This window comes from Ipomoea nil, unplaced genomic scaffold, assembly GCF_001879475.1.
Source record: "Ipomoea nil cultivar Tokyo-kokei standard unplaced genomic scaffold, Asagao_1.1 scaffold0302, whole genome shotgun sequence".
Taxonomy (NCBI): domain Eukaryota; kingdom Viridiplantae; phylum Streptophyta; class Magnoliopsida; order Solanales; family Convolvulaceae; genus Ipomoea; species Ipomoea nil.
In genome coordinates this window covers 2575197-2596342 of record NW_017616730.1, presented here as the reverse complement: position 1 = coordinate 2596342, position 21146 = coordinate 2575197, and the positions used below count along the sequence as shown (strand labels likewise).

The 21146-nt window shown below is 35.3% G+C and overlaps 4 protein-coding genes across 9 annotated transcripts; all 4 read left to right on the top strand.

Moving 5' to 3' along the window:
- Positions 1-3507: 3507 nt before the first annotated feature.
- LOC109162509 (rhodanese-like domain-containing protein 4A, chloroplastic) lies at positions 3508-7076 on the top strand. Its single transcript, XM_019311223.1, has 4 exons — positions 3508-4250; positions 5350-5452; positions 5985-6200; positions 6627-7076. Exons 1-4 carry the CDS (start codon positions 3610-3612, stop codon positions 6678-6680), a joined length of 1014 nt encoding a protein of 337 aa, XP_019166768.1. The 5' UTR covers positions 3508-3609; the 3' UTR covers positions 6681-7076.
- A 689-nt stretch (positions 7077-7765) lies between these two features.
- Positions 7766-14452, top strand: LOC109162430 (protease 2). Its single transcript, XM_019311135.1, has 11 exons — positions 7766-8136; positions 9118-9401; positions 9527-9721; positions 10444-10790; positions 11342-11633; positions 11931-12089; positions 12365-12730; positions 12893-12958; positions 13110-13158; positions 13850-13973; positions 14210-14452. Exons 1-11 carry the CDS (start codon positions 7833-7835, stop codon positions 14298-14300), a joined length of 2277 nt encoding a protein of 758 aa, XP_019166680.1. The 5' UTR covers positions 7766-7832; the 3' UTR covers positions 14301-14452.
- Positions 8835-20939, top strand: LOC109162592. 2 transcript variants are annotated; one of them, XM_019311279.1, is made up of 4 exons: positions 8835-8846; positions 19755-19995; positions 20083-20701; positions 20734-20939. In XM_019311279.1, the coding sequence occupies exons 2-3, from the start codon at positions 19988-19990 to the stop codon at positions 20654-20656; spliced, it is 582 nt and encodes a 193-aa protein (XP_019166824.1). In that variant the 5' UTR covers positions 8835-8846; positions 19755-19987; the 3' UTR covers positions 20657-20701; positions 20734-20939. The 2 variants fall into 2 exon arrangements, with proteins under 2 accessions (XP_019166824.1, XP_019166816.1); XM_019311271.1 differs by having other exon boundaries at positions 20083-20939.
- LOC109162534 (ubiquitin-like-conjugating enzyme ATG10) lies at positions 15205-17640 on the top strand. Of its 5 annotated transcripts, none has more exons than XM_019311238.1 (7): positions 15205-15342; positions 15654-15824; positions 15920-15970; positions 16080-16166; positions 16387-16486; positions 16799-16896; positions 17093-17640. In XM_019311238.1, the coding sequence occupies exons 2-7, from the start codon at positions 15660-15662 to the stop codon at positions 17300-17302; spliced, it is 711 nt and encodes a 236-aa protein (XP_019166783.1). In that variant the 5' UTR covers positions 15205-15342; positions 15654-15659; the 3' UTR covers positions 17303-17640. The 5 variants fall into 5 exon arrangements, with proteins under 5 accessions (XP_019166783.1, XP_019166779.1, XP_019166780.1 ...); XM_019311234.1 differs by having other exon boundaries at positions 15643-15824; XM_019311235.1 differs by having other exon boundaries at positions 15623-15824.
- Positions 20940-21146: the final 207 nt, after the last annotated feature.

The following is a 21146-nucleotide window of genomic DNA, read 5'->3' as shown; positions in this document are numbered from 1 at the left end:
TATATGGAAGGTCATGTGGTCTTTTTATGTTTCGGTACTTTGAGAAAGTAGTTACGAATATATACTGCATTAGTCAGTAGTACTAAAAAAATTATATTTTTAACCAAGGACATTTTTAGATAAAATTTGCATAGTTAGAGATGAAATTAAACAAGTTTGAAAGTAAAAAATTAAAGTGGTGAAATCCTAATAGTCGGATCAAAGTGGGTACAATATAATTTCAGATAAATTCAGGAAAAAAAACAAACAAAAATATAATCTATTATCAAAATAATAAAATGAATGGAACCTCCGTGTTTCATATTACATAGAAAATTATGGGGAAATCGGAAAATGGACTTCTGTTTGCAAGAATTTACAAAAGAAAACAAAACAAACCCAAAAAAAAAAATCTCATTGTTATTATTATTTTTATTAGTTATTGATTAAATTAATTATTTTAAAAAATTTAACAGTTTATATTTAACAATCTTTTTATTATGTAAATTTTATTTGTTAATATTAAAATAAAATTGTAGAAGACTACCTTAGAGAGTCAATTCTCAAGGTTGACTTTGAATAATACTTATCTGGATGAAATTTTCATCAACGCGTTTACCACGGCGCTTCGCTCAGGGGTAGGATTTGTTGCTTCTGATATGAGTTTTTGCTATTTTTTCATTTAACAAATGATTTAATAGTATTTTAAATTTAAAATAATTCGTATAATTTCTTATTATTCACAAAATGATCTATTCCTCCGTATTTGTTTTTTATTGTTACTAATTTTGTTTCATATTAATTGAGTCGGGATTAACACTCAATTTTTTATTTTTTTTATTTTTGAAAACGATTGACACTCAATTTAAATCCATAAATTTGTTGTTTTAGTTAATCAAAATAATTTGAAGAGCAGATGATAATAGAACATTTAAAGTCAACAAAATAATACTCCGTAATAATAAGAGGAGATTGTGGAATGGAAGTGGGGGTGGGTGGGGGTGGGGGTGGGGGTGGGGGTGGGGGGGGGGGGATCTAACACCAAGGTCCTTTGCTAAACATAATGGAAGCAAACAAGATGATATATATATTATTACGAAACATGTCTATTAAGAGCAAAATAAAGTGTTTGGTAAGCATCAATTTGCTCAAAATTAATTGTCTTGCTTATTAATTTTGAGCAAATTGTTCAATAAGATAATACGGTTTTTTTGGTCAATGATATTGTGGTTTAGTTACACGAAGTGATTCTTTCAAATGGGATGTCATGAGTTTCAAGTCACAGTGGGAGTGTTATTGTTTCAGTATACTAAAAATAATTTTTTTTTAAAAAAATGAGGTTTTCGAGGTCATATGCTATGTATTATTTTTTGGTGTCTATTTTATTGAAAAAAAAAAGTAGAAGAAAACGATACATTTATAGGTTTGCTTCCAATGACAAGATAGGTGTTTGATTTATGCCACAAACGTGTATGGTTTAGATTTGAATTGGACTCTTTATGTGTTGTATAGATTAATGTTAAGTTTTAAAGCTAAATTGACTTGATTTACCTCCTCATGAAGTTAAGGTGTGGGTTCATGATGTATAGGAGATAATGGGGTAAATTCAAAACCAAGGGTTATATATTAAAAAATAAAAGTACAATTGCCATTTATAGGCTTTAATAGGGTCGATAATTGTTGATGCTATCTTGTTTCCAAGTTCCACCAGAACAGAGAAAATGGTTATACCTTCCACTAAAAGGCCGATTTGGTTGCTCTTTACCAAAAGTTTGAAGATGACCAAAGTAGCACTAGCTGGATAGTGGTTACAAAAGGAAACGTTTTCCCAAACTTTTTTTTTTTGTTTTTTTTTTTAAATAACAATCCAACACTTGGTGAATTATGCTTCACAGTGATATGAAGAGCACACATCGAAGGATAAAAAAAGCAACGTGGCTATACGCTTGGTTGGGAAAACTTACCAGGTCCAAACATAATACGGATTGACAGACCTAAAGCTCTTTCTAAATTCTATGGGTGGTGGCGCATGACCAATATGTACGTGATTTCAAGTTGCAGATTCATTTGCATGTTTGGCAGCGATACAGAGAATGATAAGGGAAGATTTCATGGAGTCTCGCGGGTGGTTAGAGAGATCCTTGATAATAATCGATTGGACATCGTTATTACGAGATTGAGCAAGAGACAATGGTGAAATCTGTGTCGAGATCTCTTCCTTGATCCAAAAAGAAAATGTAACATGTGATAATATTATATATTTTACGTTGTTTTCAAACAAAAAAAAAAAAAAGAATATTTTACATTTGTTGATTTGTAAGATTTAAATAATTTTATCATAAATTAATTACAGTTACGAATTAAATTTAACATTATATGTTTAAAAATGATACAAGTTTTAAAAGAAGCATCATTGTAAGACCCAGTAAGAGTTGTAATCCCAAATATGCTATACCAGTCCCTTAGACTATGTAAGGTTTGTATTTGCCAACCTATATGTCAAAAAATTATAATTACTAGTAGTAAACACTTATTTTCTTATTATTATGCGTAATTGATAAATATATTTGCTTTATCTAGTCTCCACCAAATAATATATTTTTAATATACTATTCATAATCAATATTAATATGAAGCATGTTAGATGGCCATATAAAAATCACTACATTTTTGTACATATATACATGTACACACTTCATACCATTGCCGTCCTTGAGTATAACAATAAGTCATCTTATATAATGAGACAAATGTGTCATGATACATAATTCAAGTAGTCAATTAATTCAAAGTAAGTTAAGAAATTTTGCTTTGCTAACAGTCGAACATATCAAGATTTATACCCTTTGTTAATTTTAAAGGCAAAAGAGATAATTAGTCTTGAAATTTGGAGTTCAAACATACAATGCCACAAATGTATTAATATTAAATTAGTTAGAAAGAAGTATACATTTTGATGTTGAGTCTCAAAATGAAATTGATTGAATTTATATTCTCATGGAACTGGGGCGAGTCCATAAGATCCAAAGTTAGTTAAAGAATTATCATTTATATAGGCATGATCACGCTTCCGTTCGAACCGAATCGAAATTGTAAGATTCTAATAGATTATTTTAACAAATTAAAACCACCGATTCTGATTTGGAACCGTGTATATGTATTAAAGGCCACAACCCAGGCCATGTGGTCTTTACTTTTTCAGTTCTGTACATCGCAATTTTTGTTGTGCGTAAGAGACTTTGCGCTAATGCATCGATACAAAATGTGATGCTGCATTAACACAATAAATAAATAAATAAATAAAAATATCTGATTTTAACAAGTAGTTCCAACAAAAATTGCTGGTTCCGATTGAAACCGCCGATTCTAGAACCGGACGGGAACTGCCCAAAAAAGTTCCGGTTCCGATTCCAACAATCTTAGAATCGTGAACCGTCGGGTCGGAGTCGAAACCGGAACCGGAACCAAACCGCATACATGTATTTACCCGGTCAAATTTAGTGCCAAAGAGGCAAAGAGCAATTATGCCGTTACAAATGGCGCCACATCTTATCACCAATTCATCACTGTCATCTAATCACCTACCCACATCTTCTCCACCACCCTCTCCTTTTCTCTCGACTGCTTCTAATGGAGTCTCTGTCCCAATCCCTATCGACTTTCCCGCCTCTCCTAAACCACTCCAGAACCCTAATCTCCAAGCCCAGATTCACTTCAACCCGGAAATTCACTTCTCATTGCTTAAATTCACTGCAAACCCAATCCAGCAAACCGCCTAACTCGCCCCCATTTCCCCGTTTCCGACATATCTCTCTGAACCCCCATTTCTTCTCTCTGTGTACGGGTCTATCTTTCCCTCTTTCTTGCTTTGCCTCCGAAACCGCTGTGCCCACTGAAGAAGCCTCCGCTAAAATCAACTTAGAAGCAGTATTGGTTTCAATTGACGAGTTCTTTAATAGGTACCCCTTTTTTGTTGCCGGGGTTACGTTCATTTGGCTCGTGGTAATCCCGCTCACCGAAGAGTACTTGCAAAAATACAAGTTTATCTCTGCCATTAATGCGTTTAAGAAGCTCCGGGATGAGCCCAGTTGTGAGCTGTTGGATATTAGGGATAAGAGGAGTTTGGCCTATTTGGGTTCCCCCAATTTGAAAATCTTGAAGAAGACTGCCCTGCAGGTTCATTTTGTTGAAGGAAATGAAGATGCTTTTGTGAAGGAGGTTCTGGAGAATTTTCGGGAGCCGGAGAACACAACAGTTTGTATAGTAGACAAGTAAGTTTTGCCAAACTTCATTCCCTAGTTTTTATAGCTAGCAAACGTTCCTGCAGTAATGAAAGTTGCAGGCTGGATTATATGTTACAAGAATGCAATAATGCTTGCATGAATAGCTTGAACATTTGATTTGATTGGATAGCATATTTAATCTGTGTTAATTGAATGCATTGAGTTCAAGCCACTAGTGTGCACTGGGTAAATCCAGAGTCGAACTTGTAACTTTGTGGTTCAAGCCACTAACCGTGCCCCGAGTAAACTTCTCACTGTGACCCTAACCAGCAAATGACCACAAAGAGATAAACCAGCTTAGGTTGCCCATAATTGACCGGATCAAACCAAGAAAGCCATAGACCGCTCCCTCCGAGAGTCAAACTTGTAACTTTGTGGTTACCAAATCAACGGCATGACCAACTTGGTTGGGTTATCCCCTTTGGCCCTGTTTGGTAAAATAGTTAGCCTATCAGCTAATTTTGATTTATTTGACCACTATTAGAGTATTAGTTGTTTGACTTGGTTAAACAACCAATATAAGTGTTTGGTTAATTAGTTTTTTATAACAGTTTATTGCTCCAAAATGCTAAAATTTAAAAAACTGCTCAAAGAAACTTTTTCGATTAGCTTTTTTAGAAAGTCATTTTGCATATAATAAGCTAACAACTAATTTACCAAACATCTTTTTACAATCAGTCAATACTATCAACTAATCAAACCCACAAACCCAATTAGCTAGCAGCTATTAGCCAACATCTATTTACCAAACACCCCGTTATGATTACTTTTTGAACTTAAGTGGGGGACAAAGCAATGGATTTTACAGTAACATTTGTGCTGTTTTTGTAACTTTATGTCAAACAACTAAAGGAATAAGGGGAAGGGGACAAAAGGCTAAGAGAATGGGGAGGCATAGAGAGGGACCAGTTTCGCCTTTATCTTCAATTTACCATCATTTACTCTGTATGATTTGTTGAAGATCTGTTGTTCCAGCAGTGGTTATACATCTGTATCTAGTCTTCTATTGCAGTACGTAGTGTTTAATGATGATTGAGATGTTTGAGGATTTTGACAAATATTGTATTGACTCCTATGTGGAAGGTAGTTTTGACGGTAACTCACTCAAAGTGGCTGAATTGTTGGTGAAAAATGGATTCAAAGAGGCCTATGCAATCCGGGGTGGGCTAAGAGGCAACAAAGGATGGCAGGTGATTTCTCTAGCTTCAAACGGATTTAAGTTAGGAACAGTTTTATTACCTTGCAACGTGCTGCATTAACTCTTTAGGAGAAAGTATGATCACTGGTAGAAGAGAGTTAGTTGATGTAAAAATTTTCTTGTTATTGCTATACTCTTTTGCATTATAAGCCAACAACTTTTTGATGGAGACTTCTAGGAATCTTAAGATTTGTATCCTCGTGGCTTAGTTCATACCTCGGCCTTTCATTGTGTGAAGTGCTTTTGACTGTCGTGTACCAATCATCATCGTGCACCACACAGTGTTCGAAAATACACCAGAATGAAATGCCACAAAATGCACCACATAATGGTGTATTTTCGAACACTGTGTGGTGTATTTATGCATACTTAATGGTGTAAACCGCACGGGAAGACTGTTCTCACAGGAACCTGACCTTATATATATATATATATATATATATATATATATATATATATATATATATATATATATATATATTCATATGCAGTATTTTATCATATACATGTTTGTTTTGTTGTAGGAAATACAAGAATCGCTTCTTCCTTTATCTGTTCGTGTCTACCCCAAGAAGAAAGCCAAAGTGTCAGAACAGCAAGGTAACGGTGGCCAGCCAGATGAAGATATGGATTCCAGTGTAAAAAGAAGTGAAGAGATTACCAATGGATCTGTTTCAAAGCCCGTTCAACCCACTTCTCAAACAAGAAGTGCTGCTCGGCCATTATCCCCTTATCCAAATGTATGAACTCTTCTTTCTCTGAAAAAAAAAATCACAACCACATTAATTGCACAGCCACTGGCAAATATGAAAACTTGTTAGTATATTTTCATAAAGCCATCAAAACTATCCCGATTATGGATCCCTCATTTGTTTTATTTCTTTCATTTTTCTTTTGCTTTCAGTTTCAAGTTTCTAGCCCGCACCTTTCCTATTTTGAGTTACATATTCAATGTATTTGACAAGCTTTCATTTTATTTTTTTTTTGATGATTTGGCTATGTTATTCACTACGTAGTTCTACATCTTCTTCTCTATACTAACATTATAGATCAAACTCGAAGCTCAAATGATTGTGCAAGTATCAATATATACCCCAATCCCCCGCCTTCCCATCTTGCATGTGCTGTTTTCCGTTGCATCTAATCTATCTCTATGTGGATTTCAGTACCCAGATTTGAAGCCACCGTCGTCTCCAACTCCATCTAAGCCTTCAAGTTGATACTTCTTCAGCCATTGCTACTTCTGATGCTGCATTGTTCATCAGTAGCCAAATCTTTGGTGTTTTCCTCCAACCTGATATTGATATCTTATTGATGAATATGGCCCTGGAGGGTTATGGCTAAAAAAGCTGATTTCTATGGAGTAGAAAGAAGCTCTTTAACTGGAACTTTACTGATCTATGAATAGTGGAAAGTTGTGTTTTCACTTGTGAATTCTGCGAGCACTCTCGCCAGTTCTTGGAATTGTACAAATTTTGATGATGAGATTCTTTTCTGTCATTGTTGGTTTATTGTAATAACATTGAATAAGAGGCACCACCATCTTGTGATTCTTGTCAGTTCTAAGCTACTTGAATCAAGTGGATCACAATGTATTTAAAGTAAAAACAACTCGCCAAAGACCTTATGGTCAAGTGACATAATTGTGATTCTTCTAAATAAGAAATCACAGGTTCCCTTTGTGCTTCAATATGTTGACTAGTTAGGTTACCTGATCTTTTTATCCTGAAAAGAGTGCTCAAGTGGTGTTCTTATCGCGCTAAAAAATTATCTAGTGCACACTCTCAGCAGTGATTACATATTTTTTTTTTGGTCCCAAAAAGATATTGAGCCTGTTTGGTAAATGGTTGATAGTTGTTAGTTTGTTAATTGTTTGCTGATTAATTAAATATTAGTTGATTGTAAAAATGTGTTTGATAAATTAACGGTTAAATGATAGTTGTTTGATATCATTTATTCACTTAAAAAAAACTAATTGAAAAAATTGCTTTAAACAGCTTTTTGAATTGTAACATTTAGAGTTACAAAAAGTTAATTAATTAAAAATTTATATTAATTTTTTAATTAAATTAAACAATTAATAATGATTAAATAAGTCAAAATTTATTATCATTAAACAATTAATAAAGATTAAATAAGTCAAAATTCACTGATAAATTAATTATTTTACTAAAAGTAGGTGCAATATTGAAAAATTAAAAAAGAGAAAACGTAAAATTGGATTTTATTTTCATAGCAATGATTGATAATCGGTTATCCTGTGGATTTTCTTCTAATTACAGATTTGATCCCAAATTTTCAAACAAATTAAAATTCCTCCCCCATATTTTTTTAACCCCCGAAATGCAAGCGATTGTGTCCCAAATACTAGAATGCTTCAACCTCTACGCAGCAGTATATTAACCTCCTGTGCTCCTCTACTCCGTCCTCTTGCTCCTACTTCAATCTCGAAGAGGATTTGTAGCACAATCAGACTTTCTGCTCGAACAATGTGCACCGACGCTTCAGCTAGCAAACCTACTCCGCCGGTGGCGAAGAAGGTGAAGCACGAGATGGAGCTTTTCGGCGACGTGAGAGTCGACAACTACTACTGGCTCCGCGACGACCGTCGCTCTGATCCTGAGGTTCTCTCTTATCTCCAGGAGGAAAATGACTACACTGATCGCGTCATGTCTGGTCCGTGTGTTCCTCTGTTCGATATCTTATTTGTTGTGTTTTATTCATTTTCTAATCTGAAAAGAACATTGATCTTTCCGATTAATTGGAAGAAACGCATTTGTTACAAAAAGTAAAGAAAAATTTGCATAGAGTATTTGGTGGCGTAAAACTTGTTATTGATTATGGAAGAGGAAAACGAATTGAAGTATTTGTGGAGTTGAGCTTCAGCTAGTTGCACGGAAAATAAGAGATTGGAGATAACTCCTATTAGCTTTTAGAAATCAATTATGTTCTTATGAGTTTTAATGCTTCGTTTGAATTTCAAAGAGTTATCTATTGAATGATATAATATCATTGTCTAGTATTAATGTATTATTATTTGTTGTGTTTTATTAATGGAAAATGCTAATTACCCCTAATTTTGCCACTCACAAAGCAACCACTCCATGATGTGGCAAAATCTTAGTCATTAGTTTTTCTTTTTTAATTTTAATTTTAATTCTGTTAATGTCTAGGATTGTGCCACACCATGGAGAGGTGGTTTGTGAGTGATAAAATTAGGGATGTGTAGCATAATCCTTTATTAATTTTCTAATCTGAAAAGAACATTGATATTTCCAGTTCATTGGAAGAAATGCATTTGTTCCAAAAAGTAAAGGAATATATGTGTAGAGTATTTGGTGGCATAAAACATTGTTATTGGTTATGGATGAGGAAAACAAATTGAAGTATTTGTGGAGTTGAGCTTCAGGTTGTTGCAAGGAAAAGAAGAAGAGCTTGGAAAGTTGGAGATAACTCCTCTTAGCTTTTAGAAATCAATTATTTTGTTATGATTTTTAATGCTACATTTGAATTTCAAAGAGTTACCTATTGAAGGATATAATAGCATTGTCTTGTATAGTTGTATTACTATGTGTGATCATCAAATTAACCCTCAATGATTCTGTTTAAGTTTTATCCTGGATAATGGTTTAAAAAAAAGTTTGGTGACTTCTTTAGGTACAAAACAATTGGAAGATGAGATTTATGCTGAGATAAGAGCAAGAATCAAGGAAGATGACATTTCAGCACCTATAAGACGGGGGCCTTATTACTACTACGAAAGGATGCTGCAAGGCAAGGAATATGTCCAACACTGTCGACGCCTTGCACCCAATCATGAAGCTTCATTATCTGTTCATGATACCATGCCTACAGGACCTGATGCCCCACCAGAGCACGTAATCCTTGATGAGAATGTTAAAGCTCAAGGCGAAGAATTTTATATTATTAGTGCTTTTAAAGTAAGGACTTGTTGCTTTAATCCTCTTCTATTAAGGACTTGTTGCTTTAATCCTCTTCTATTGGGCTTTCTGCTTTATTTTTTGGGTTCTATACCTCTGTCTTCCTCACAGTTTCCTTTTCTCAGGTAAGTCCTAATGGTAAGTTGGTTGCATATGCTGAAGATACAGTGGGAAATGAAATATATACTGTTCATATTATTGACATTGAATCTCGAGCACCAGTTGGAGAGCCTCTTGTTCATATGACATCAGAACTCGAGTGGGCAGGTGATGAGGCCCTAGTTTATGTCACAATGGATGAAATTCTTCGGCCTGACAAGGTACAGGTTTTGGCCTTAGACCAATATGCCATGAAGTGACTTTTTTCTACAAAACCCTATCACATTTCTTTCTAGTCTGTATCTTTTGTTTTCATTATATATGAGGTTTGCTTTAGTTGTCCAACAGATGGTGTTTGGTGAAAAACTTTGAGCTGGAAGTCATTGGTTTCCAAGTTTAATTATTAACACATCTCTTCAGTGAAGGCATAGCATATTGATCCTAATCTCCAAGTTTGCAAATGAAAGATTTTTTTTTTCCTCAGGAGTGTCTTTCTAGAATTGAACAAACTAGCATCAAATATTTTTTAAAAGGGACCAATTTAACTATAAAGCGTGCATAGTTTCCGATAGAATTAATTTGAGAAAGTTTATGGTGATTTTTACCTTTTTTTTTGATTTATTTATGGTTTTTGTTTTGTTTTTTGTTTTTTGTTTTGTTTTGTTTTGTTTTTTTTGTCTTGTTTTGTTTTGTTTTTTTTTTTGGGCAATCTCGTTAAGTTGCACATTCAAACTTATGTTTTATATTTATGGGGTAAAAAGAAATATGCCAAGGTGCACAGTTGATGATGTTTCAATCTACAATTCTACATAGTTCTTATGTCCCTTACATAGGAGCCAAAATTAAAGTTTTCTATTTTGTGGTAGACTTATTTTTATATTACTCAAGACCTATTAGGTAAAGTTATAAATGAAATTTCTTTTGTTGATATTACATTTTGTAGGTGTGGCTGCATAGGTTGGGAACAGACCAAGCTCATGACACCTGCCTTTATCATGAAAAGAATGACATATTTTCATTGGATCTTCGGGCATCTGAGAGCAAGAAATATATGTTTGTAGCATCCGAGAGTAAAACTACAAGATTTGTGTTCTATCTAGACATTTCAAAACTTGATGATGGATTATTAGCTTTGACACAACGGGTAAATGGAATTGAAACATATGTTAGTCATCGGGGAAATCACTTTTTTATCCAGAGGAGGAGTGATGAATGTTTTAACTCAGAATTGATTGCATGCCCTGTGGAGAATATATCAGCAACAAGTGTTCTTCTTCCTCACAGGCCAAGGTAATAACTCAACATTTATGCTTATATAGTGTTATGGAATATATATTTAATATATGGATCTCTATAGATTAGGCAGTCTTAGGGATTTAGATAGGTAGGCATATGGAAACTTGTTTCCTATTCGAAGTCTTCTAGCTAGGACTTTGTATTCTCTTTTCTATTAGACAGCATATTAAGAAATCTTCTCTTTACTTTCGTAACATATAGGAAGCAACCTTATTTTTATCTTTAACAGTGCTTTAAGTGTTGGGTTTTTTCATCTGTCTGTATATAGTACTGTTAAAAAATCTTAGTGGCAATATTAAAATTATGATGGATGGGTGTTTGTCTCTTGTCATCATAAGCATAGTGGGTCTTGTGTGATTTTTTTTTTTCTTTTTGGGGGGGGGGGGGGGGTGGGGGGTGGTTAGAAAAACACTCTCCACTTTGCGTACATCACTTTACCCATATATAAAACAAAAATTTACTTTATACTTGTTAGCGGTTTTCCATGATGCTCAAGATATTCATACTTTGGAGCAATTCAGTGATCATAATTAGCTTTTCTGCAGCATAAAGATCCAGGAAATGCAACTTTTTAGTGACCATCTTGCTATTTACGAGCGTGAAAATGGTCTGCCTAAAATAACTGTATATCGCCTTCCTGCTGCTGGGGAGCCACTGGAAGAACTTCGAGGTGGTAGGGTCGTTGATTTTGTTGATCCAATATACTCTGTGGATCCATCAGAATCACAGTTTTCATCCAGCATCCTAAGGTTTTTCTATAGTTCCCTAAAAACTCCTCCTTCTGTATATGACTATGACATGGACACAGGAGTTTCTGTTTTGAAGAAGATTGATCCGGTGAGTTATTAGAGAGGTCATGAATGATCGTGAGTTGTAATTAACAACATTTAAATCCTACATGGCTGAGTCATTGCATCCGATGCATCCCTGAATCAGTTTTGCATCTTACTTCTACTCTTTTAGCTGTTTATGAAGTTCCACAAAACATGGTTGATTTTTGGAACAATTTAAATGGCTGTTGCTGTTTGTACTTTTGGACTTTTTTTCCTAAGAGAAAGAGGAAAGATTTATTTCTCTATAGTTTCATACTTTCATATGTTCAGTCATAATACTTTATTGTATCCTATGATTCAGGTATTGGGTGGATTTGATTCATCAAATTATGTGACTGAAAGGCAACAGGCTACTGCCTCAGATGGCACTGAAATACCTATATCAATTACTTATAAGAAGAATCTTGTGAAGCTTGACGGTTCAGATCCACTTCTTCTTTACGGTTATGGGTCATATGAGGTATTGCACTATTGCTTGAGTGTAATTCAAAAATTTCTTATTGCTCTGTTTTCAAATAAAGTTGTCTGTTTCTTTCTTTGATGGGGTTGTGATTGTGAGTTTTCTGAGTCTTATTTCTGTATCTTGATAGTGAAATTTCTGCATCATTTATATGAAGGCTCAATTAAAAAGAAAAAAAGAAATCGGAAGGGCTTTGAATTTAATTTATTTAGGATTTAATGTACCACAAATTTGCTTTATCCATATAACACTTGCAAATGTCACTTACTGAACAGGTTTGCATTGATCCCTATTTTAAGGCATCAAGATTGTCCTTGTTGGACCGAGGGTTCATTTATGCAATTGCTCATATTCGTGGGGGTGGTGAAATGGGGAGACAATGGTACGAAAATGGGAAACTGCTGAAGAAGAAAAATACTTTCACAGATTTTATTGCTTGTGCAGAGCACTTGATTGAAAAGAAATATTGCAACAAAGAAAAGCTTTGCATCAATGGTAGAAGTGCTGGAGGATTGCTAATTGGTGCTGTGCTCACTATGCGTCCTGATTTATTTAAGGCAGCTGTAGCTGAAGTGCCTTTTGTAGATGTTTTAACTACAATGCTTGACCCAACTATTCCTCTAACAACTTCTGAGTGGGAGGTTAGCTTCTTTACTGTTTTAGCTCTTATCAACTACTCCATAGTACATATTCTTTTACAGGTTTGGACTAGGTTAGTGATTTTCATCATCATTTTTGTCTGTGTTTTGGGGGGGGGGGGGGGGGGGGGTATGCATGAGTGTAATCTCCTTGTGTTGCTGCAGGAATGGGGTGATCCTCGTAAAGAAGAATATTATTTCTACATGAAGTCATATTCTCCTGTTGATAATGTAAGTGGCTGATGACCCCCGTCATCTTCCCAAATGTTTAATAATAACTACTTCCTGCAAGTTAATTACTAGAAAAAGTTATTGCATTTATGTGATTGCACTGTACTCTGATTATCATTCATCTCGTGTCTCTTTTATTTTTGTTTCACAGGTCAAGCCACAATGTTACCCGGATATTCTTCTTATAACTGGTTTAAATGGTAAGTGGATTCATATCTGAAACTCCCATGAACCTTGGAGTTCAAAAAGAGGAATTTGAGATGAATAGCATTATAATGTAATGGCCTCAATTGTGTCTGTTTTGATGCTAAATTAATAGCAAACGAACAGTAGGCCCAATTTTGGAAGTTTTATTAGAATCTCCTTCAAAGAATATTTAATACTCCCATTTAAATCAGACTGTATGCCTGGTAATTCAAAATATCTTCAGCTTGTGTTACATCACTTTTGGACAATCTACCTACCCATCTTTCTCAGGTTATACTTTATTTACTCTGGCTGATGATCCAATATCATTTTGAGTATAAAATCAGCTCTTCAGCTTTTCGCCTTTTCATGACATTGATGCTCAGTAATCTAATAGTTAGACAAATTTTTATTTTTATTTTTTTATATCTTATGTTTTGAACCAAGGATCTTGGAACTCAATTACCATCTTGGAACTCAATTACCATATCAGCTTGTAGTTCTTGTGTTAATTGCAAACTTCAATTTGGGTGGTAGAATTAGAATTGCCAAAGATATAATTGTCCAAATGGTTCTTATTTGATAGGTGGATGCATGTTGGTAGAAATCACTGAATTGAAAATTTGATGTTATATTGGGGTCTGTTCAAAACACTTTTACCTTTGGATTTAAATATTTAATGTGAGCTTTGGTATATCGTGACAGATCCACGCGTTCTCTACTCGGAACCAGCAAAATTTGTAGCTAAGTTGAGAGATATGAAGACTGATGACAATATGCTATTGTTCAAATGTGAATGCAGTGCTGGGCACTTTTCAAAATCAGGAAGGTATCTTATTTTAACTCCCTTCAAAGCTTGCGCTGCGCTCTACTCCCTTCTGCAGACCATTAAAAGTATTTTGAATTGATGTTGGGCATATAATATATAAAAATGATAAATGGTATCCTCATTATAAGCTTAGCTTAACCTTGTAGTTAATACGAAATGCATAATTCAATTTGGTGACAAAAAGTCATCATTATGGAACTCTCATTCTAATTGCAAATTTTATTGGCTTGGTGCAGGTTTGAAAAGCTCAGGGAAGTTGCCTTCACGTATGCTTTCATGATGAAGGCCTTAAACATGATTCCTTCACCAGACTCCAAGACCAACTGATAGAGTTGGATTCATCATTATGGCACTCTCTAGTTTTATTTGTTTTTTGATGATGTGTCTTTTGTATGGAACACCTTCTCATTCAACTGTTAAAATATGCCCAGTGGTAACATAGTTAGCTTATCAGCCAATTTTGGCTTATTTAACCACTATTAGTTGTTTGACTTAAACATTCGATATAAGTTTTTGATTAATTAACTTTTTGTAATAGTTTATTTCTCTAAACTGCTAAAATTCAAAAAACTGTTCAAAAGAACTTTTCCGATAAGCTTTTTGAGAAAATTATTTTGCATGTAATCAGCTAACAGTTAATTTACCAAACATCTTTCTACAATCAGCTAATGATATTAACTATTTAAACTCACTAACCTAATCAACTAACAATTATTTACTAAACATCTCATTATCGTTGCAAGTTTAGACATATTATTATATCAAACTTATCCAAAACGTATTAGGCTACCATTAGTTGAAGTTCATGATCACATGTTTAAAATTAAATTCAAATATGTAACCTAATCAATTGTGTAAGCCTGAATAAGCTTCTTCATCCACGCCACATGCACTTCAGAATCAACCAAAGCAATTCTATTTTAGAATAACATCACATGCAATAATTGGTGAATAATTAACTAGCTTAATCAAGTCAATAATTAACTCTTTGTGCTTCAGTATATTGAAAAAAAATATTATAAACATATATTACCTTGTAACAGAATCGGTAGTACTAAAAAAAACTAGCTTAATCAAGTCAATAATTAAGAAACCAATTGGGCAATTAGACATAGCTAATTAATATGATCAGCCCAACTTGATAAAACAAATCACCGCGGAGTGCGGGCCCAATTAACGTGCTAAATGCCCAGCAGGCAGCAGCGGCCTCGTACGACGTCGTGCTGTTAATTGTACTTACCACTCACGGCATAACAGAGTTCTTCTCCGAACGATCATCTGACTCAAAACGTAAGATTCCGGAATTGATTGTCTTTCCCTCTGCCCCACCGGAGAATTAGAGAGGTAGCCGTCGGACTGATTCCATCCGGTACTTTTTAATTTTATATGCACTACGCTTATGTATGTCTACTTCGAATCGCAGTGTGTTTATGCTTCTCTTAGGTGTTCGATGAATTGCTTCATAGAAGAGTTTTTTTTTGGGTTCATTTTCATGTTTTATGTATGCATTCGAGGTTAAAAACTTAAAATTATTCTGGCGTTCCTCTTCTCTAGGAAAGAACAGTTTAAGTCCATCAGAATATTTGAGCTGATAGTCACAATTAGTTATTAGTATTGCTTATTATCATACATTGATTACATCCAGATAGTGTGCTGACTTGTCTGTCAGGTTCTATTTAGACTGTAATGTCATCAGAAAAGAGTATAATTGATATCAAATCCTGGGATGGTACCATCTCATTTGGAGAGTTCTATGCCGCCGCTTGTACATTTGCTGAGCAGTGGAAGAAGTTTAGCTCAAGTCTTCCTCAATGGTCGTGGATGAAATGTCCAAAGCGTCCTGCCACCAGAGTTAGTCACTATACATATTTTGCTTGCTTCTGCCATGCTGGAACTTTTGATATATTTATGTAATGAATTTTCCTAATTTCCCGTTATTTTATCAGGTAGAAGGATATCTATGCATGGATGGTGTAATTCTTCCCAGGTCTACGATGGTATGTGCTTGATACTTTTAATTTAATTTAGCTTTTAGCCACCTTCTGGAGAGCAATACTTCACACAGAGATACTTTAGTAATGTCATTAATTTTCTCTTTCTCTATAGGAAGATAATCATGAATGTGGTGGTGATGGTGGAGTAGAAGAGCTGGTTTCCTTGGAGGAAGATGAGTTAATTGATAGTGCTGTATTGGTATGTAGATTCTGTTTGTACTGGTGTTTTGGAAATTTTCCTTTAAACTTTTATGTTATCCATTATCTTTCATGTAAGAACTTTCATTTTTATTTCCCTCTGTAAGAGTCTCACCTTGAAAAATAAGACATATAAGGTCATGGGTTAGACTAGCTAATTAATTGGATTCGGTCTTTTAGTGTGGTTTGGCCCATCTCAGCCTGATGTTTCTCTTTTGAAGGTTGAACAGCACAGGCATGAAAGGTGCCACTATGACTTCCATGTTGTGTACAGCTTATCTTATAGGGTTCCTGTGCTATACTTCCGTGCATATTGGAGTGGTATGTTCCATTCTCTACATATTTGGCGCTCAAAACAGTAGGTCGTTTGGTCTTATGGATTACATTCTACCCCTCTAAAACCCTTTGAGTGCTTCTCTGTTAATGTCATATTATCAACTCAAACTAGTGATCAGGTTTGAAGTAGTGTTGTAACAACATATTATGACTATAAGCCCATCATCATTTGAAGTCCAGGCAAAGTTCTTATTCTAAAACGCACATTTTAAGTTTACTTGCAATGAATAGTATCAAGTCTGGTGTTTGCTTTATGCTGGGATAGAAATAATGCACCGTTCTTTCTTTTATCCGTAGATGGACAACCTTTGGCATTGGGCGATGTGGAAAATGACATCCCTGCAAGCACACTACGGCAGCTAAACGTATCCAAATGGACCTTTATAACTCAGGAGGTTACTCATTTCAACATTGTTATCTCTAGTTATTTTCATCCCTGTAGTTTTAACGAGCCATTTTGAGTGTTCATCAATTACAATTTGCATTTCAATCTCTTTATTTAGCTTCATCTTGTACGATACTTCCCCTTCCCCTTACCCCCGTTTGTCAGATCATAAACTGGTTCATGATAAATTCTTGAAATCACTGCAGGAGCACCCTTACTTGAATCGACCATGGTTCACCTTACATCCATGCGGGACTAGTGAGTGGATGAAGCTACTATTTACTAGCGACGCCTCTGCAGTGGCGCTAGGCGGAGTGGCTGTCGACAGATATCTAGTGTCGTGGTTCTCAGTTGTTGCACAGGTTTTTGGTCTCAAACTTCCCTTTGAAATGTTTAGTAATTCTTGTCAGCCATAGTTAACTTCTGCCTATACGCATTATCAAGCATGTATATGGTTGTATTGTAACATCATTTTTATCGCATTCTTGTTTAAACACATCAATACTAACACTAATGATGACAATTTCACTCAAGCTCAACCCGAAACATGATTCTTCGCCCCGGTAGGGATAGGGACGATGATAGAATTCGAGAAACAGGGACGGGACTTCATGCCATCCGGTTGACATTCCCAATTAACACACAAAATGAATCCCTTGTAAATAGGGGTGTGCAGAATTCGGTGAAATTGTAGTTAACCGACTGAACCCTAGATTTTGGTTAATTGTTTGTCCCATCCCGTTGACATTCTTAATTTACATACAAAATGAATCCCTTGTAAATAAATGTGTGTATAATTCGGTGAAAATGTAGTTAACTGATCAAACCCATAATTATGGTTAATTATTTGTGTCATTCTGTTGACATTCTTAGTCAACACACATAATGAATCCCTTGTAAATAAGGGTGCGCACAGTTCGTATAAATGTTTCGGTAATATGTTTTAGTCTGATTAATAGCAGTGTTGCAAAAGTCCCACCTAGGTCCCGATTAATCGGTGCTTAGGCACTAGGCGTTGGCCGGCCGCCGTAATTAGTGGTTTAGACGATTGGTCGACTAGGCCGCCTAAGTACCGTCTATGACTCCTAGGCACTGAGCTTAGTCATTAGCTTACATTCTTTTTAAAATAGGTTATTTCATTCAAAACGACATCATTTTAAACGAAATAACCGTAAATTGTTCAAATTTAAGACCTTTTTATGTTAATATTTAATATTTTAGTATTAAATATTAAAGTACTAAATAATTTATAATTATCAAGTCTTAAAAAAAATAAAAATACACCGGCGCCTAGGTGGCCCTCCTGAGCGCCTAGCGATTTTTTCAACCATGATTAATAGTCAAGAATTTTTAAGAATTCCGATTAATATTTAACAAATTAACACGTATATATGGCCTATACCAATTGACAAAAGTAAAACGACTCCGCTACTTCAACCAAAATCGAAAAAGAGAAAAACAAGGACTTTGTCACTTTATCGGAAATTTATTGTGTATTGTATGGACCATAACAAAAAATTCATTTCTACACAATAATTTTTTTCTTTTTTGGGTATAATCAAAGTTAGATGGGACATTTAGCCTGAAAATTTAAGGTTGATTCATACCCAAAATCAAGAATCGAATCCTTGACCTTTCCAAGTTATTTCTACACCCCCATGTTATTTCTACACAACAATAATGATCCCACTTTAACGATTCAAAAAAAAAAAAAAATTAAATTAAATTAAAAAAATCCGTGATCCAAAAAGTTACATATTTTTTAGAGAAAAAACCTTAAATTCAAAACTTATTATATGATTATTAAATGTGATTTATTTAATCAAATATTGAGTTGGTTTGGGCGTATACGTATTGCATCCTTCATTTGTCTCTATTATTGTTCACACTATCCATAATAGAATAGCTCACAAATTACACATAAAAAATTATTTTGTGATTTAAAATATACTCTATCCACTTGATTATTCTTTTTAGGTATAAAACTATTCAATTTTTCTTTTTGATAATTAAAGAAACTTATAACTATTATTAGATTGTGCGTATTGAGTAAATTTTTCTCATATATAAAAATACTCTACTCTTTTTTTTTTTTTTTGAAAGAAAAACAATACGTATATTAAGCAATCAAAGCCGAGACGAAAGCAGGAGGATTAATCTCCCACACCATAAAGTTTGCCTGCTGAGAGGTTACAGAAGCTAACGAATGAGCTAAAACATTTGAAATACATGACACGTACGAAATAGAACAAGACGAAAAAGAACGCATTAACTCCTTACATGCTGAAACAGCTATACCATCATATGAACGAAACTCAGTCGATGGTGTTGATAGAACCTGACGAAGGTTTGAACAATCCGAACGAAGAACCACATCCGAGACACCTCGTCCACGTAGTCAAGAGAGTGCCTCCACACATGCCATTGCTTCCGCCATAAACGGCCCCAAGCATGTTGGTAAGGGCCCATTCTTCGCCGCAAGGAAGTTGCCGTCGGCGCACTGAAAATACTCTTTTTTATGAAGAAAAATCATAATTACTCCGTATTATCTAATGATGTGTAAACTTGATCTTTCATACAAAAGTCATATTCCACCTACTAAATCATAAATTTTTTAGACTACATTTGTCTAATTTTTTTTTATTTTTGATTGTCCAAAGGTATCCCTCTAGCCGATAGTCAGAGGACTAATCTTTCGTCCCAACGGTCAGCACACTAAGTGATAGAGAACTGGCCAAATGGTTTGCTCCATTCAGATTTGTCTAATTTTATGTGTTAGTTTAATTAATGAAGTGAAATTATTTTTAGATAAAATTGAAGGAGTAGTGGAGTACTCAATTTTGGTTAATGTAGTTGATGCAAAGTCAGATAGGGATTTCTAACTAATTGAGCCCTTCCGTGTTCCTCTCGCTCCATGAAATCCGACTCCATTCTCTCACCTACTTCCGGAACACAGAGAAGAGATCAAATGTGTAAAGCAAAAAGTTTCCCCCTTTTTCAATTTCATTAGCCTACCTTTTCCTTTATACATCAAAACCCTTGAAGCAATCACAATCTCCGAGCATTATCTTTTAGCTCAAACAACAATCAGTTCAGACGCCATGGATGAGTAATAATTACTTCCCTTTTATTGCATTTTTCTTCATCAATTTCATACCGTTGTTGATTTTCGCTTGGATTGTTTAAACTTTGACAGATCTGAAGCATATCCGTATTACTCCTCGCCGCAATCCGGAAGAGCCGCCGCCTCGACGCCGTCGTCGTCCACCACCAGCGTCCACGTGACGGCGCTGGACGGGCTGGTGAACGTGAACTCCCTCTTCACCGTGGCGGTGTTCGTGGGGCTTTCCCTGGCCACTCCGGGGCAGAAGAGCCTGGAAGAGCGGTCCAGCTGCGACGCGGGGATCGATGTGGTGAAGAAACTCCTGGTTTTCGAGGTCGTCTCTTTCAGCTTCTTCCTCTTCTCTTCCCTGGTGGCTCAGGGCCTGAAACTCGCCATTAATCTGCTGAACAGCAAGGAAGCGGACGAGGCGTTCAGGGCGCATGTGAACGCCAAGGTTCTTCGGCTTGGGATGGTGGCGTCGGCGGTTGGGTCGGTGATGGGGTGCCTGTTCTTGATGCTTTCGATGGTGAATGTGATCGAGATCCGGCTGGGGATGCTGTCTTGTGGGAGCAAATCTGCTGTTCATACTGTGGCGGTTTTGGTGGTTCTGGTCACCTCTGCTCTTCTTGTTTATATTTCAACTGTCATTTATGCTTTTCTGCACTGAATTGAACCATTCAGCTAAAAGCTTAATTGATCATTTGTATGAGTAGTTTTAGTGTTTCGGAGATTTTAGTTGTGTAATTGTTGTCTCATTTCATACATATTTGGTATGGCTTCAAGCTTCAGAGTCCTAGCTTTTAAGTTGAACTGGAAATACTTTTCAATTCTTCAGTTTTTCATTTTTCCAGACTTTAAATGGGGGAATTGTACAAGAAAATGGGAATTTTCGGTTTTCGTTTATGAATTTTGAAGGTTGTTTGTTGGAAATTGGAATGGAGGATTTGGCAGCTAAGCTGTGTGCAGGGTGATTTGATTCCATTTTGTACATAGAGAGATTCGTAGTACAAACCACGAATCTACCTGTTAAAAGGGTTGTCAATATTTACCGTTGCAAATTTGTTATATAGTTATTTCCTGGATAATCCCAATCGAGTTAGTCAGTTACAAGATTTCAAGTTTAAACCTTTGCGAGAATAGTCTATTTACTTTTTTAA